Consider the following 16181-nt stretch of genomic DNA (forward strand, 5'->3'; position numbering starts at 1 on the left):
GCGGCGCGGCAAAAAATCACGGGCGACGGGGTAATAAATAATAAATGGGTCGTTGTAAAATATATCTAGTCTTCCAGCGAGAATAATTATATACTAATCGTAATGAATAATAAATGGGTCGTACTTTACAACGCTACTGCAAGATTAGTACCTGTGTGTTTTTGGTTATTTCAAGATTGTACTTTGCATTACAATCTCAAAAAAAAAAAACGAATATCATTGATTATGTTTTGACAAATGAAGAAATCGACACTAAAAACGCACTGTTAGGTTAAATTTGTCTAAATTAGACAAACCTAGGATTTGAAAAGCATATTAATGGATATCGAGGGAGTAGCTAATCTTGTTAGGTAGTTTAGAGCAGGACCGATGCCCCTGCTTGTGATGATGGATCTTAAGAAATAGCTTAAGATGGTCAAGGCTGTTCATATATGGTTTGAAATACTAGAAAAGTATCGTGAACTAGAACGCAGAAGAAAACTTAAGATGGTCAAGGCTGTTTATACGGTTCGAGATACTACGAAAGCTCTCTGCCTATCTCTTTTTTGCATCTATAGGAAATATGAAAGGAATTTCAATATACCTCGATAACATGACAATTAATTTATTTGCGTTTCATCAACCTTTTGATTGTGAATTTGTGATTGTATTGGTGATGAATCTGCTAGTTTCAGTAAAGGTTTGCTCAGCATGTCATCTTTTTTTTTTTTTGGAGAACATGCCATGCTTCATTTCTACCGAAATTGTCTCTAAACTGAATGCTGAAGATTGAAGAAGAAAACATCCTAGCATGCTTCAACCACTTTGGCTCTGTAATAATTTCATTTCTGAAGTTAACTCTGCTAACTAGTGCAAGTTCTATCATAATCCTAATGGTTATTACTTCCCATGAATAAATCAGGCAAAGTTAATGCAGATCACCGGAAACTACAGTGCATCAAGCCATGAGAAGCTCACGAACACCTCCAGAAACAAGAAAAGAAAGGAGGCTCATGAACACAGCAGCAATTCCAAGCAAGTTTCTCAGTGCATCGTTGCAAGTAGAATCATGATTAACCAGGTGCCAAGATGTGACATCATTCGCAAATTCGCAATTGTTTGCAAAACATCAACATGGAAAGATCTGCAATGCAAATGCCTTTCTTTTTTATGGGCTACGAGTGGTTTCTTCTGCAACACAAATTTGCAGAAGAAAAAGGAAAAAAGGGAAGAAAAAGTTGTACTAGTATGATCACTTGTCCGGCGCCGGCGCTGGAGCTGGCTCGCCGGCGGCGGCCGGCGGCTGCGCCATGGCCTCCTGGCGGGCTCGGAGCGCGGCGAGGACGGAGACGGCTGGCATCTGGAGGCAGCCGAGGAGGTACTGGTAGGACTGCAACCTGGTGGGCATGGACTCGAGCTTGGCGAAGTCGTCGGGGCTGTAGAGGCGGCCCTCGAAGACGGCGCCGGTGAAGTCGTTGAGCTGCAGCTTCCACTCCTTCTGGAAGTCGCGGTACGGCCGGAGCGCCGGCGGGATCTCGTCGGACCGGACGAACAGCCACGCGTTCATGCCCCGCGCGAACGGCCGCACCGCCTCCCACCGCGTCCCCGCCACGGCCGCCGCCACGTCGGAGTTCTTCGCCACCACCAGCCGCGCCGTCGGCGGCAGGCTGGCCCGGATGCTCCGCAGCTGCGCCACCGTGAAGCCGTGGCACCAGATGCCCGCCACGAGCTGGCACTCCACCAGCTCCCGCCGCAGCAGCTCCTGCCGCGCCAGCTCCGCCGCCGCGCGGATCGACGGCAGCGTCGACCCGACGGCGCGCACGGACGTCATCTCCGACGGCGACGGCGACGGCGGCGGCGAGGGTTTCCCTTGTGCGGCAACGCGAGCCAACGAGCGGCGTTGCTTGCCTTCGAGGAATAGAGTTGAAGAAGACGGACCGGCCCATTGGGCCAAGCCGTATGGGCATCATCTAAATGGGCCGGTATATTGGTTTCCACTTTGCGGGCCCACACAGGTGATTGGGCCTAAATTGAGGCCCATGTAAACATGCCGAAGAGGCCCAAACCAACGCACCGGTCAGGTATAACAATAATGGGCCGAATTACGCTCTATTGGGCCGCTCAATGCAATTAATTCTTAAATTAAATAGGCATCGGGATTATTTCTCATGGGCCTGAAAATGCCCGAGATTTCTTCTTTTTTTTTTGCGGATTTTAGACGCCCATTTCAAAATTCAAACACATGAATTATACAGATTTTTTTTATATTTGACCTTAACTCCCTCACCAGAGGTGGTCCTTATATTTTACTTCTCTTTCACAAAATATCTGACTGAAAGATGTGACATTCACCTCCAAGAAAATAGATTAACAGTGTATTTATTCCTCTTTTTTTTCCAGTCGTGATCATTGAATGGAGAGTATAAACAGTCTTAAATAAGAAAAAATAATTAAAAAACAATAAGATTTGAGCAAGCTAAGGTACACGTGTGAACTCAATGATATGATGGAAATGGAAATGGAAATGGAGGGGTCCAATCAGGTGTGGCTGTGGTGGCTGGTGTTGCGTCGCCATCAATGTGCTCCATCCACCTTCGACGTCATCGCCCTAATTGGGACACTAACAATGATACCACCTACACACTCTCTCCCCTTTATTTTCTATTTTCCAATTAATAAGGTATTGATATGAGAGGAGCTTAGCTTAACTGGTAGGGTTCCTTGCAGTTAAATCTGTTCAATTGAATTTAAGGTTTTTAGCAGTTAATTTTTTTTTTGAGCAGGTGATGTATAAATTGATAGTGAGATAGTTGTGGTGACTTCGTAGTTTCAATATATGAGCTCCCGCATTATATCATTTCTTTTTTGTAAATAAATATATTAATGCAAAATATATTAATATGAGTTTTAGTGTGTAGGTTCGATAGTTAGTTTGCCACCATTTGTGTACTAAAATTGATGAATAATATAACCACACGAGAGTATTTATTTAATATACTGATATCATTTCCATGTATTAAATTTTAATGCTTATACTAATATATTAGTGGACTATATTCAATACAGTAGATTTCTTTAGTTTATATATACAATAATATACTAACTACTGTAATATGAACGGAAAATGACAGCTAGCTGTTCTCAGACAACACTTTTGTTTTTACTATGATATATTTACAGTGGATGGATCTTGACATCATCTCCTTTGTTTATTACTTGGTTTAGATTAAGTCTACCAATATAAAATCTTCAGAATTAATATGTCGTACGGATTCCTTGTGCTTGTCGAGGGAGGCTCCTTGTATTATAATTAAGCAAATTAAAAGGAGAATTTTAATTTATTGGGAGCTGGCTAGGCTAGCTACTGCACACACAGCCAGACCCTTCATGATTTATAGCTCTAAATTGTTTACAAATTGGAACCGGCCGGGTAGTAGAAAAACAAAGCTTGGATCTGACAAATCTAATAAAAAATTAATTAAAAGTAATTTAACATGCAGCTGTTTCCTTCAACTCGTAGGTCATCTGGCTCTTTTGAATATATGTTGAATTTTGGTTGCCCATGTTATCTTTCAGACAGTGCAGGCCCACTTGTTAACTAAAATAATTACCCAAACTAATTGGTACTAAAAGTGAGTAATCTGGCAGGGAGTACAAAAATCAAGATTAGGCTAACCAAATTAATCAAAGTGATCAAGACAAAGTGTATCATGATTAAGGTACACAATAAAATAAATAACACCCTCTTAAAAAAAGGACATACTAAAAGCAGTACATGTGTTATGTTCATAGTATAACCTAACTACACGTATTGAGAGTATAAAAGATTATCTCCAAAATAAACAAAAAAAATGCAGAGTACAAAACAATAAGACCACTTTTTTAAAGAAGAACTCTCTCGATTACACCTAATACAAGGAATCAATCTACAGCATTAACAATGTGATTAGTCCCAATATAGTACTAGTACGATGACCCATTTGTTAATTCCTATTTTTCATTGGTCTCCTCTGATACATGTCATGAGACTTTAGATTAATAATTACTATCCTGGAGGGAATTAACGTAAGCAGTGACGCAAATAGGCGCTTGGGGGAAGAAAAAAATACCAATATATTTGCTCTCGAGGAATCATGCCAAAAGGAGAGAGAGACCCACCACATGGAAGCCCCCCCCCCCCCCCCCAAAAAAAAAGGACGGCCCCAATCCTTAAAAAATCCAAATTGAATTATATGTGTATATTTAATATATATAATTTTTTATTGTTTTCTTATTGCCATCATGCATACGGACGATTCCTCCTACGAGACCGTTACGGAACAATTGGGATCCGCCGCAGTTGCTATTGAAATTTATGAATACTCGTGTTTTGCTAATTAAAGAGAAAAAGTAACTATCTAAAACAAATAGAAGTATTATTTATGAAATATCTCACATTTTATGTAAGAAATTCACTTCAGTTTAATTTTATATGTGCTCTATATGTCTAGATTTGACTATTTTTAGTATTAGCAAATTGACGAAATAATTTACAAAATTCACAATGTGAATAGGCGAGGCGGAGGATTTACAGCCGCCGTCGTTATTTTCTGAAGGAGCTGTATGCAATCTAGACCGCCCATTTCTCAATCAATTGGTTTGTAGATCCACCCTGTTGTACTATCTTCCATTTTAATTGTTGGACGCGGGTTAGTTTAAAAATAAACTAACCAATATCATATATTTGCATACATAGGGAGCAGTATTTTCTCACAGCGCATATGAGATCTTTTGCCTTTCATTTCAGATCCAATTGTACAAGAACTAGATTTAGTAATATTGATCGTAATTGGTGTTGTTGCCCTTACATGGTTAATGGACTTCGTCTATTGTGCGGTCTTTAGCTTATTGGCCACAGCTAAAATTTAAATTATATGTTTTAGTTTATAGTTACTATTAATTTTTTATTCATCATTATTTTCTACCACGGACTTTTATGTCACTAAGAATACGTATAAAACTTTTACTCATACATTATTCTATTTATTACTTAATTATAAAATATTATGATTTATAATCGGCTCTAGGCGAAACCATCACAGTGGAGGTCCACATGTTGGTGATTGTCCATAACTTCATATACTGTGTTCTTGTCTTTTCGCGTATCAGATCTTTCTTCTTTTTGATAATTAATATTCCATATCTAAACCAATAATATGGGGGTCAAAACTATTTTTTAATTGGTGGAAAGAAAAAGCTGCAGCTACATATGTATTGTTTTAGGTGCATGGAGGGAGGATTAATTATGAAAATGCAGTACTAATCAAAATGCTTGGGGGTTGTGGTGTCTTGGTGTTGCCTATGGCTATGGGTGGTTGTCCTTTCAGTGTTCTTGGTTATCTTTTCCATGGTACGTTACCTGACCAGATGGTCGTTAATTTGTCGGTGATCTAATGGAGCTGTTGTTTGAATATTTTGAGGTATCATGCATCCTTTCAAGGAAGGAATAATCAATAATTTGTCTAACAATCTCATCTGGGGAGGCACCAACAAAACTACAATGTTACACGTCGACACCTGTACGACAAGTTCTCATTGCCATTCAGAAAGTACTCTCTGTATTCTATGCTGCCCAGAGGTGTTGGCTACCATGAATGATTACTCCTTATGAAAATGATATCTAGTATTCTTTTTTCTTGATGTTCACATATAATTGGAGCCACTAGCTATGTTCTAGCTAGCAAGAGATGATCTTGTACAACACAACAGATATATAATATGTTGTAAACCTAGAAAGTTAACTCTTGGTCAAATTAGAACTCAGTTTGTTTAATTAAAAAATCATTGTGTATGGTATAAAACCTAAATTAACTAGTATTTTTTTTTTGTAAAAATAAACCAAAAGACTTAGTATGCTTCTGTTGAGAGCAAATTAGGTAATTAATTAAGTTGCATATGCATAAGCATCCTGAATCACTAAGCTATACCATATTCTTGACATTTCCAGATCTCAGGTTGCATGGTTCTTCCCTAGCTAGTAAATTATATATGTGAACCACCTTTGGTTCTACTGATTGAAGCAACAAACAAATTAAGTTGCCAACTTGTGCTACAGTGTTTGTGCCTTGTAAACAAATTCAGAGGCATTTACATGGAAGCAAGTAAACAAAATTAAAGGAAAGGGAGCAATGAGACTGGAGGGTGCCAGTAGATCTAGCTAGTACCAATGCATGGATGCATGTTCAACATAAGCAACAGTTTTGCTAGCATTATTGGTCCTCTCTAGTACACCTCCTTTGTTTTTTTATAAGGTCTGGTCTTAAAAACTGAATCTTCAAGCTTATTCTATTAAAAAAATGCTGTTAATGACCATTATAATAGGAAGATTACATCAGAACAGTTTTATTTATTTTTTCTGTCAGCTGAATTAACATATATACATATCACTAAGAGTTGGTTATCATCATTGGTAGAGATTGCAAAGTTTGAATGTTGAAATAATGTTAAAAAGGTGCTTACCGGCCTAATTGCATGAATGCAATGTACATTGAGCTGGGCACCATCTTATATATATTCGCATCAAATAATTATGCCAATTGGATGGAAGAATATATATATATTCTATCCGTTTCTAATGTAAGCTTTTCTAGCATTGTCTAGATTTATATAGATGCTAATGAATTTAGACACATATATAAATTTATATATTTATCTATAAATAAATTTAGAAAATTTCTATTGTACTTATAATATGGAACGGAGAAAGACAGTATATACAAGCAAGCTCACACGTTTCTTGATACAGTCATTCACAATCCAAGAGGGAATCTATCTCAACACGTATAGATGCACTATTTAATGCACAGTGCACCGGCTACTAACGTTTCATCGGTTTACTGTCACGAGATGCATTTACTATTTAAGGTTTTGCTGGTGTATTTTGCTATGTACTTCGCGGCGATATGTTCATTTCTTTTGGAGAAATTACAAAACCCCAACCCAAATGTTATATCCGAGTATATATTAAGATAGTCCGATTTGTTGTAAGTATTTCCTTCTAATTTACGTTGGTTATAAGATTCACCTCTTAATTCATGTTGCTCACGTGTTTCTCCCATTTATATGGTAAATTATTTTAGATTTGTACGACGTTAAACATTTTCAAGCCAAAATATCTGGCTACAATATATTCGTTTTGTCCAAAATAGTTTCTTTTAGAATAGAGCGGATACCATTCAATTAAAAAAATACAAAGCAAGCATCTGTATGTAATTTCAATCTAAAATTAATTTGTTTAACGAAACATAATACAAATACGAACACTCATAATGTTTACTCATTGTTATGAACGCACACACATACAACTTATCTCGACAAACATCTTCAGATATTAGGCTAGCCATATTATAAGATCGACAAAGTTACCACGATGCCTTGATATCAATTGATATAAATCTATTACCAAAATAATAACTTGCGGTAAATATGAACGTTAACCCATAATTTAAACCTGAATGAACAAGTTTCACCTAAAAAACCTAACCGGTTAAGTCGAGCCCACCTCACATCCTAAAATTACCTTTTTTTTTTTCCATTACATCAGGCGTCTTTCCATTTAGTGCATGCCGCCAAAGATATAACTGCATGCAGGTTTAGGTCCCTTCACGTGACGGATTCTTTTCTTTGATGTTTTGCACCAACTTTTGGCCGCCGGGTGACCCCGATGCCGACAGCTGCATTCCGTCGGGTAATTTCACCGGCGAATATCCAACGAACCAAAAAAAAATGGAGAGAAGTACTTCACCTCACAAGTCACATAAGCAGCAGGAGCAGCATCTCATCTCATCGACGTAACAGCAGACGACGTCGCACCGTTGCATCAGTTATATTCCCTTGGTCACACCCAGATTCTATTGCTCTACTCTACTAGGGCCGCGTGCAGTGTGGGTCGGTTACAGTGTGGGTCGGTTATCTGGCAGAAAACATACTAATATATTAGTATATGATTAATTAATTATAAAAAATATGAAATATATTAATATGATTCTTTAAAACAACTTTTCTATAAAAAATTTTCACTAGAAAAACACCGTTTATCAGTTCAGAAAATATGCGCATAGAAAACGAGGGGCTTAGGTATCTTAAAGGCGGTGCCGAACGCGGCAGTCATCCGGTCCAAAGTATATCAATTTTTATGGTTTAAATTTTATTTTAACATATAACAACTCTTTAGTTTGTTCAATTATCTTGACCAATCATGACAATTTATTGCTTAGTTTGTTTACATGTTTTATCATCTCAACTAATCATAAATTATTCTTATTTGATCAATTCATCTCTTCTTATGATGTGTATTTGCGTAGATCAAAGATGAAAAATAAAAGATTATCTACTTTTTATAGCTATTTAATGTTATAAATGATAAAAACAAATATTACAAAGTTAAAAATCTACTTTAGAAAGGTGGGATTGATTAAATTTTGTATAATTTTTTTTACAAAAAGTACGTGTTTAATGGTTTATGAAGCACGAGCACAAAAGACAGAGAATAAACCAATGAAAAACTCTCAAAGTAGTTATATTGTGGGACAGGAGAGTAGCTTGCCTGTTTGTCTCTTGACCTGTCTGAATTTGAGCACAACTCTGTCCCAATTGTTCTACTGTGTTTTCTTTTCACTGTCTTCTTGTCGTTTGCAGATTTTTCTACCCATGCACTGTAGCAATCTGCCTGAATTTTCCTCTGTTCTTTTCGCAAATTTAACTCAGTAACCATCAGCGAGTGAGAGTGAAAGCTTTCTGCCAGACAATATAATCTATAGGACACAAATAAAAGAAAAACCGTGTGGTTCCAAATGAACTGTACGAGTAAGAGACATGCATATATTCTTACATGTACCAAATGCTTCCCTGTCCATTACGGCCAAATCTTGGCACAGTGCAGAAAGAACAAACAAACAGTGTTTGCTAGAAGCAACTTGGTAGCTGGCACCAATCTAAGAAAGGACAACAACACCAAGTGACAGCCAAGAAAGTAACTTGAATAATTCCCCCTGTTCTTGCAAAGCATTAAAATATTTTTTCTTGTCCACAAATACTATAAAGTAAGCAAATTGAAGGTGTGGTCAATTATCTGATGATGCCTGTACTGTAATTAATGTAACAAATTGTCTACAACAATGTATGGATCAATCTCAGGTCAGTTTAATTTGTTTTCTGAGATCAGGTGCAAAGAGACTAGGGGTATTTGGAACATTTTGGGCGTTTTATGATGCATTGGATGCAAATACAGTCATGAATCCCCAATTAATTAATCACTACAAGAAACCACCCGGCCGGCCCGCCGGCGCAAAAGACGAAAACGTTGGAACGCCGGCGAGGGCCAAGGAAAAAAAAATGCCAGCTTCCCGGCAAATTTACAGTGGCGATGGCTTCTTTTCTTCCTTGTTTATCATTGACGATGGTGGTGGTGGTGATGGCGGCTTGACGACGAAGACGACGGCGCCGTCGGGTCGAACCGGAGGGAGGCAGTGTGGGCAGCTCCTGTCGTGGTGGCTTTGGAGAATCCTGATGATGCTGCAGCGGACGACGGCGACGACGACGACGACGAGAAGAACGGCAATGGCAGCTTTGGAGGAGGAGCAGCAGCAGGATGATGATGATGATGCTGGCTCACCTGCTTCCATGCCCAGCTGGGAACACCAGGCCCCTCTTGCTTCCTCTTCTCATCTGATGATCTGGATGCATCCTGCATCATCAACAGTGAACAGTTGTACTTTGCTTAGCGTGCTTAATTATATTGCTTATCCATCCATCACGACACAGGTGTAGATATCATCAAGAACAATTATATTGTCTTTTTCTTTGGAAAAATGTGATCATCGGACCGGATTTGCTACGATTTCAATCGGACAGAAAGCTGGACTACGCTACAGAGTAGACGTCGAGGTCACCTTTCCGTCCAAGGAAAATAAGAGAAGGACGTAAGTGAAGCTATCCTTGATGTCTCAGAGGTAAATTTGAACAGAACTCCCAGGTCCAGATGTCTAACGGCAAAACAGTCTAACCCAAATTTTGTAATGTACAATTCTGAATAATAGTAACAGTATGGCAGAGCTTTTCTTCTTTATTTTTGTCTCTCCCAGTGGGGTGTTTTGAATAGCAGCCGACACTAATTATATAAGATATTGGCATGATGAAAGGAACAGCTGGACTAACTAATATAAAAGCGTAGCACGAAATCGTCAACTCTCTAGGAAGTTCCTTTTGGAGAAAAAATCAAACATATTTATAATGCTTAGAAGTTAGACTAGTACTGCTACCCTAATTAGGCCTTTTCTGAAAATTCAAGATCCTACATATGAAACTTGTGCCAGGCATTAAAGCACATTGATGTAACACTTGAACTAGCCACACAAGAAATGCAAGTGGATGTAGCTAAGTGCAATGTTGACAGCTACGAGATTTTCACCTCATTATTCGGGAACAGGGGATGAGGTTGTGCAGTCCAGATTGGCGGATGCTCGGTCAGAAGAGGGAACTGATGAGGGCGGCTAGCAAGTTCAGAGGGAGCATCATTCTGCACAGCAATTAACAAGTTTTTTCAGTTGAAATATCAACTAAACAGTGATTCTAAAGATCATTTCCAGTTTTCACGAAAAAGATGTATATGTAGGCATGTCTGCTCCTACGTCGTAATCGGATAGAAAAGAGAAACTTGCAACTATTTGACGAAATTTATGCAATTTTGTACATATGGTGGGTCAGACAATAGAGAAATGAAATTTAGACGGTAGCCATAGATATGGGGTCTATGAAGTGTACTACGGAGAAGACTACATATGCAGATAGCACATCATACTTGAGTCGCTACCACGGTGAAAGCGATCTTGATTATTTATGTTTTTGTGTTTCTTTCACAGTAACGCTACTTGATTGACATGCAGACAGAGATGATCCATGAGAGGAATTTCACTAGATTTGCAACTTGCCTTTGCTCTCTTAAATTCAGAACCTTCAAATGATCCATGGTGGATTTGAAGGCCGAGGGAGCTGCTATCCCGCTTGGGGCTCTGCTGTGAAGCTGGCTGAGATATGCTCAGGTTTAGATTCACATCGGCTTCTACAAAAAAATAAAATCACAATTATATTCCGGCTTTAACTAAATCTCTTCAGATCATCAGCTAGTTTAATTAGTAACAGACTGAAGAGAAAAAAAAATCAATCAGATATTCAGATTCAGCACGCATGTTACCTTGAACAGCAGCATCAGTAGGCATCTCCCCATCATATGTGCTGGGCTCGAAGTTGGTGACAGCCTCTCTGCCATTGCATTTGATCGCAGCCTTATCGTAAGCCCTGATGTTGAAGCAAGAAAAGAAGAGGAAAAAAAGAAGAGAAAAACAAAAAAAGAAAGAAAGAGAGAGGAGATTCGAGTCGGTACAAGGTCCTTCGGAAAATCAAACAAGAAGTAAAATTAAGAAAAAAAGATTTTTTTTTTGTTTGGTTTTGGTTTTGTTTGCATCAATTGTACAAGAGAACAGAAGAGAATCCAAGATGATAACCTTGCAGCCTCTACTTCGCTGTCGAATAGCCCAAGATATATGTACCTGCAGCCAAGCATGGCGTTCCCACCGGTGAGGAATTTCCCTATCCACTGCCTAATTTGTCTAGCTAACTCAACTCTTAGCTGCATCTAATCAGATTCCTAGCTACTTGAATGATCATCCCTAATAAAAAATGGACATGCTTAATGATCTCTACCAAATGATGATTTTGATATGACAATCACAAACAAGAAGCACAAAGTAGATGGAAATGGAAGGAGGAAGAAGAAGAGGAGGAGAGTGTGTGGTGGTGTTCTTACTTCTTGCCGAGGAACTGTCCCATGCGCGCCTCCCAGCGGCCGCACTTGTGGAGGGTGACGCCCCTGTACTTGGAGCTGCCGCGGGAGAAGCCGGTGCTCTGCCGCCGGAGCACGTGGACGAACTCCTCCTTGGACAGGCTCTTCATCTGCTTCATGTCCTCCTCGTAGTCGCTCAGGTTGAAGTTGATGTCCGCCTCCACCCCCCTGAACTTGATCGCCGCTCTGTCGTACGCCCTGCAGCACATCTCATCCCGTCAATCTCCTTCCTCTTCATGGCGACAGCACGGCGAGCTCCAGTGACGAACAGCTTGGTCCTCTTACCTTGCAGCTGCGTGAGCGGTGTCGAATCCACCTGCGTCGTTTGGGAACATGGCATGATGCGTTTGTTAGATTGTTCATGGCGCGAGATCGCGTCGGTGTTGAGTGAGAAGATGAGATGTGGTTTGTTTGCTCACCTAGGTAGACTTGCTTGCCGCAGTCCCAGATGTGGGACTCCCAGCGGCCGGTGCGGCGGTAGAAGGTGACGCCGCGGTACTGCGAGCTGCGGGAGCGCGGCCCGCGCCGGCTCTTCTTGGCCGCCTGCGGCTGAGGAGGCGGCGGCGCCGGAGGAGGCGCGTGGGCGAGGACTCGGATGTCCGGCTGCGGGCGCGGCGGCTCCGGGCGGAGGAACCCGAGCTCCGCCCAATGCTGCGGCGCCGGCCGCGGCGAGGCCGCGGCGGCCGGGAAGAGCTCCCGGGTGACGAGCTGCTGGTGCGGCGGGGGCGAGGGGGTGGCCTCCTCCACGTCGTCGTCGTCGTCGCCGCCGCCGGCCACGTCGTTCTCGCCCTCGGCCGAAGCGGAGCCCCTCAGGATGCTGAACTCGAGCACCGCCGGGGGCGGCGGCGGCGGCGTCGAGCTGGACCCCTCCTCCGCGGGCGTGGCCGCGGCGCCCCCGCCGCCGGACGCCTCCGCGTTGAGCACCGACGACTCCGACGTGCCGGAATCGCTCCGCTCCGCCGTCTCCTGCTTCTCCGGCACCCCGTCCGCCACGTTCAGATCCAGGTCCATCACGCACCAAAAGCAGGCCAAGCAATCAATCGAACACCTCACGATCGATCGACCGCCCAACCAAGAACCAAACCAAAAAAAATCTCCACAGCAGCAGCAGCAGCAGCAGCTCAGCTCGAACAACAACAAGCTAGAGCCTCAATCCGAACGACGGCCGCCGCCGCTCGCGCTCGCGTGATGCCCCGGGGCGTGACGTCTACTTCAAGAAGAAGAACCAGAGGAGGAAGAGGTAGAAGCAGGAGAGGGCCGACTCGTTCTTGCGGTACATTTAGCCCCGGCGCCGATCGCAGCCTCAGTCCCAGTCCTTGACGAACATCCCTGCCACACCGCCCGCCCGATCGATGCGATCCCCCACCACCTCACCAACGAATCACCGAGCCACCGGGGAACTCAACAATACAACAATTCACCCCTCCACCACCGGGGGCCGGGGAGTTTCGAGAGCAGAGGAGGTGATGGTGATGACGGTGGGTGGGTGGGCGTCGTCTCCGGCGCCGGCGAGCGGTGGCGGGTGCAGGGTGGGAGGAGGAGGAGGCGGGGTATATATATAGAAGGCGGGGCCGCGGGAAGGACCCGGTTATCCTTAAAATCCTTCCCGATTTGGGCGCCTCCTTTTTTATTTTTATTTATATTTATATTTTTTATTTTTTTATTTTTTGATCCCTCTCTCTCTCTCGTCTCTCATTTCTGCTGGATGCCTCCTCTGCTGGGCTAAGAGTAGCTCAAAAATATCTTTCCTGACAGTGGGCCCAAGTGTAGCTAGGTGTACAAGTGTTGCATCCATCATATGTGAGGCACTGCTCCTATGCCCCGTTCGGGAAAAGGGTGATAAGTTAACTTTTTCGTGTTAATAGATTAATATATAATTAATTAATTATATATTATTAAAAAATATAAAATAAATTAATATGATTTTTAAACAATTTTTCTATAGAAATTTTTTTAAAAAATACACCGTTAACAGTTCAGGAAGCGTGCGCGTAAAAAACGAAAGAGATAAGTTAACTTATCACGATAGCCGAACGTGGTCCTAGTAGTTCTTTGAATCTGTTGCTACCCCTTTTGACTTAAATATGATTTTGTGTTTAGATTTATGCCCATATGTAGGTTGAGAACATGTTCTTTCTGTTTCAAAATATAGGTGCTTCCGAGGTTTGGTTCGGTTTCCAAATTAGATGTTTTGGATTTATTTGCAAAGAGTGATAAAATAGATCGAATTAAAGCCTCGTTTGAGATAGATGAATTTTGTGGAATTTTGTTATGGCAGTTTCAAACTCTACAAAAGTACCCCCCCTCCCTGCAGGAAAAAAAAACTATATTGAAAAAGAGTTTTTTTACCATATTTGAAAAAATACCTCAAGGTAACACCTTTTTTAGTGTAAAAAGTGTGGTACCCATTAAAATTTCTGATACTTAAGGTACTTTTCAGGATAGTAAAAAAGCTCATTGAAAAAACCTTAATTGGTTTGATACCATCATTTATAGCACACGAAAAATATGTGATATTTATTCATGAGAGTGACACATGGAAAGGACAACATAGAAAATGAGGTGAAAATTCATATTTAGTTACTTATATTCATAATGAAATAATATAGGAATTTAGAAATATTTGTGTTAGGAGGCGATAAGGCTATTTATGAGTGAAAACAAAGCAGATTTGTTCAGATAGTGGTCAAGTCATATCCTACCCCATATTTTTAAATAAATTAAAATTGACATATATATATATATATGTATAGGATCGATGCAATATTAAATTAGTAGTATAACTGGCAACAACACAGTAACATACAACATCTGAACATAATCTCTAGTATCAATTGTAAGCAGTAATGGCACCGTGAGATGCACAAGTGAGAGAGACTGAGAAGAGTTGAGACGTGAGATGCGAGATATACAAGTTGTTTTTATGGATTACATTTGTAGATTGTGTCATTTAGTTTATTAATTTCATGGAAGAGCAGACAATTAGTGATTTGGTGGGCAAAACAAATCGGATTATCCACCAAAAAGCAAACGGGAATATGGGATAATCCAGCCAAAATACTTAATATTATTCAACATCATTTAAATTTTTTGCAACATTACATTTGCATCTCTGCACCACACTATCCATGTCCATGGATTTCAAAAAACACCTACCATATCCACATTCCGATTAAATTTGGAGCGAATCAGATAATGTCCCATCCATTTTCACTCCTAACTCCTAAGGGTATTTGACACCACAACATTACCATCCTACTACTAGATGTTTACACAAGGTGACATGACCACCAGAAAAGGCTCTCTTTTGACATATCGATGGTCATCTCATCAAGTTTGATTAGTGGGGTACACATGTTGACATTCAAATTGTTGACCTTTTTGTTACTAATGCGCATATATATATATATCCTTTAGTTCTCAAATTTTTTTTCTCAAAAACATCGTATCGTATCTTTGGACACCTAAATGGAACATTAAACATAGATAAAAACTAATTACGCATTTAGAGAAAAAATCGTGAGACGAATCTTTTGAGCCTAATTAATGCATGATTAGTCATAAGTGCTACAATAACTCACATGTGCTAATAATTGATTAATTAGACTCAAAAGATTTGTCTCGTGGTTTCCAGGCGAGTTATAAAATTCGTTTTTTCATTCGTGTCAAAAACTCCTTTCGATATCCGGTTAAACATCTGATATGATACCTAAAAATTTCTTTTCACAAACTAAACATGGTCTTACTTTCCTAGTAGAAACTACAATGAAATAGTCACCAACATAGCAACAAAGAAAAACTGAGTTATTAGATTTTGTCAATAAATTCACCCTCTAAAAACACCTTGGGACATGCATGCATCAATTAACTGATACTCATACATAGTTTTGCTAGCATGGATAAGCTAGCAAAGCATACAGCCATTTTGGAGACTTATTTTCATACATTAATTAATGGGGATGCTAAATAGAGTGCCCATAAAGCTTTGGAGACATACAATGAACTCAATCACTCATGTTAAGGAATAGGAAGGAGCAGATCATCAACTCCTGTAAGGAACAGTATGGAGTAGATCGTACACAGAAAAATTAAGGCATCCATCCGTACGTACCACTACACATTAGAAATATAACATCCATATCTTTTCGCATCTGTTTATATTTATAAGCCAAACTATATATTTTTAACTTTAAATTTAGAGTTAATTTTGGTACTTTTACAGAAGTTTTATTTTTCAGCATTGACTTTTATATCGCTAAGAATATAAATAAACATTTTATTTCTAGATTATTTTTTATTTACATATAAAACCAAACAATCACCC

General features: G+C 40.3%; 2 protein-coding genes across 4 annotated transcripts; both read right to left on the reverse strand.

Annotated features, from left to right (window-relative positions):
- Positions 1-1046: 1046 nt before the first annotated feature.
- Positions 1047-1879, reverse strand: LOC121054464 (50S ribosomal protein L10, chloroplastic-like). Its single transcript, XM_040524291.1, has one exon. The coding sequence runs from the start codon at positions 1808-1810 to the stop codon at positions 1232-1234; it is 579 nt and encodes a 192-aa protein (XP_040380225.1). The 5' UTR covers positions 1811-1879; the 3' UTR covers positions 1047-1231.
- A 7320-nt stretch (positions 1880-9199) lies between these two features.
- On the reverse strand, positions 9200-13385 carry LOC102720330 (APETALA2-like protein 1). Of its 3 annotated transcripts, none has more exons than XM_040523882.1 (8): positions 12277-13385; positions 12143-12173; positions 11822-12055; positions 11520-11564; positions 11210-11277; positions 10947-11077; positions 10427-10534; positions 9200-9703 (listed from the first exon to the last, which is right to left on the reverse strand). In XM_040523882.1, the coding sequence occupies exons 1-8, from the start codon at positions 12866-12868 to the stop codon at positions 9407-9409; spliced, it is 1506 nt and encodes a 501-aa protein (XP_040379816.1). In that variant the 5' UTR covers positions 12869-13385; the 3' UTR covers positions 9200-9406. The 3 variants fall into 3 exon arrangements, with proteins under 3 accessions (XP_040379816.1, XP_015693212.2, XP_040379817.1); XM_015837726.2 differs by having other exon boundaries at positions 11210-11313; positions 12277-13384; XM_040523883.1 differs by lacking the exon at positions 11520-11564 and having other exon boundaries at positions 11210-11313.
- Positions 13386-16181: the final 2796 nt, after the last annotated feature.

Source organism: Oryza brachyantha, chromosome 5 (assembly GCF_000231095.2).
Source record: "Oryza brachyantha chromosome 5, ObraRS2, whole genome shotgun sequence".
Classification (NCBI taxonomy): Eukaryota; Viridiplantae; Streptophyta; class Magnoliopsida; order Poales; family Poaceae; genus Oryza; species Oryza brachyantha.

What these genes read in the sequence shown, in the direction of transcription:
- LOC121054464 (XM_040524291.1), bottom strand. Translation starts at nt 1,810, where the DNA reads ATGACGTCCGTGCGCGCCGTCGGGTCGACGCTGCCGTCGATCCGCGCG.
- LOC102720330 (XM_015837726.2), bottom strand. Translation starts at nt 12,868, where the DNA reads ATGGACCTGGATCTGAACGTGGCGGACGGGGTGCCGGAGAAGCAGGAG. An exon ending in AGCGAAGTAGAGGCTGCAAG is followed by an intron (nt 11,314 to 11,519) that starts GTTATCATCTTG and finishes CTTCAACATCAG; the next exon opens with GGCTTACGATAAGGCTGCGA. An exon ending in CTGAATTTAAGAGAGCAAAG is followed by an intron (nt 10,535 to 10,946) that starts GCAAGTTGCAAA and finishes ATTGCTGTGCAG; the next exon opens with AATGATGCTCCCTCTGAACT.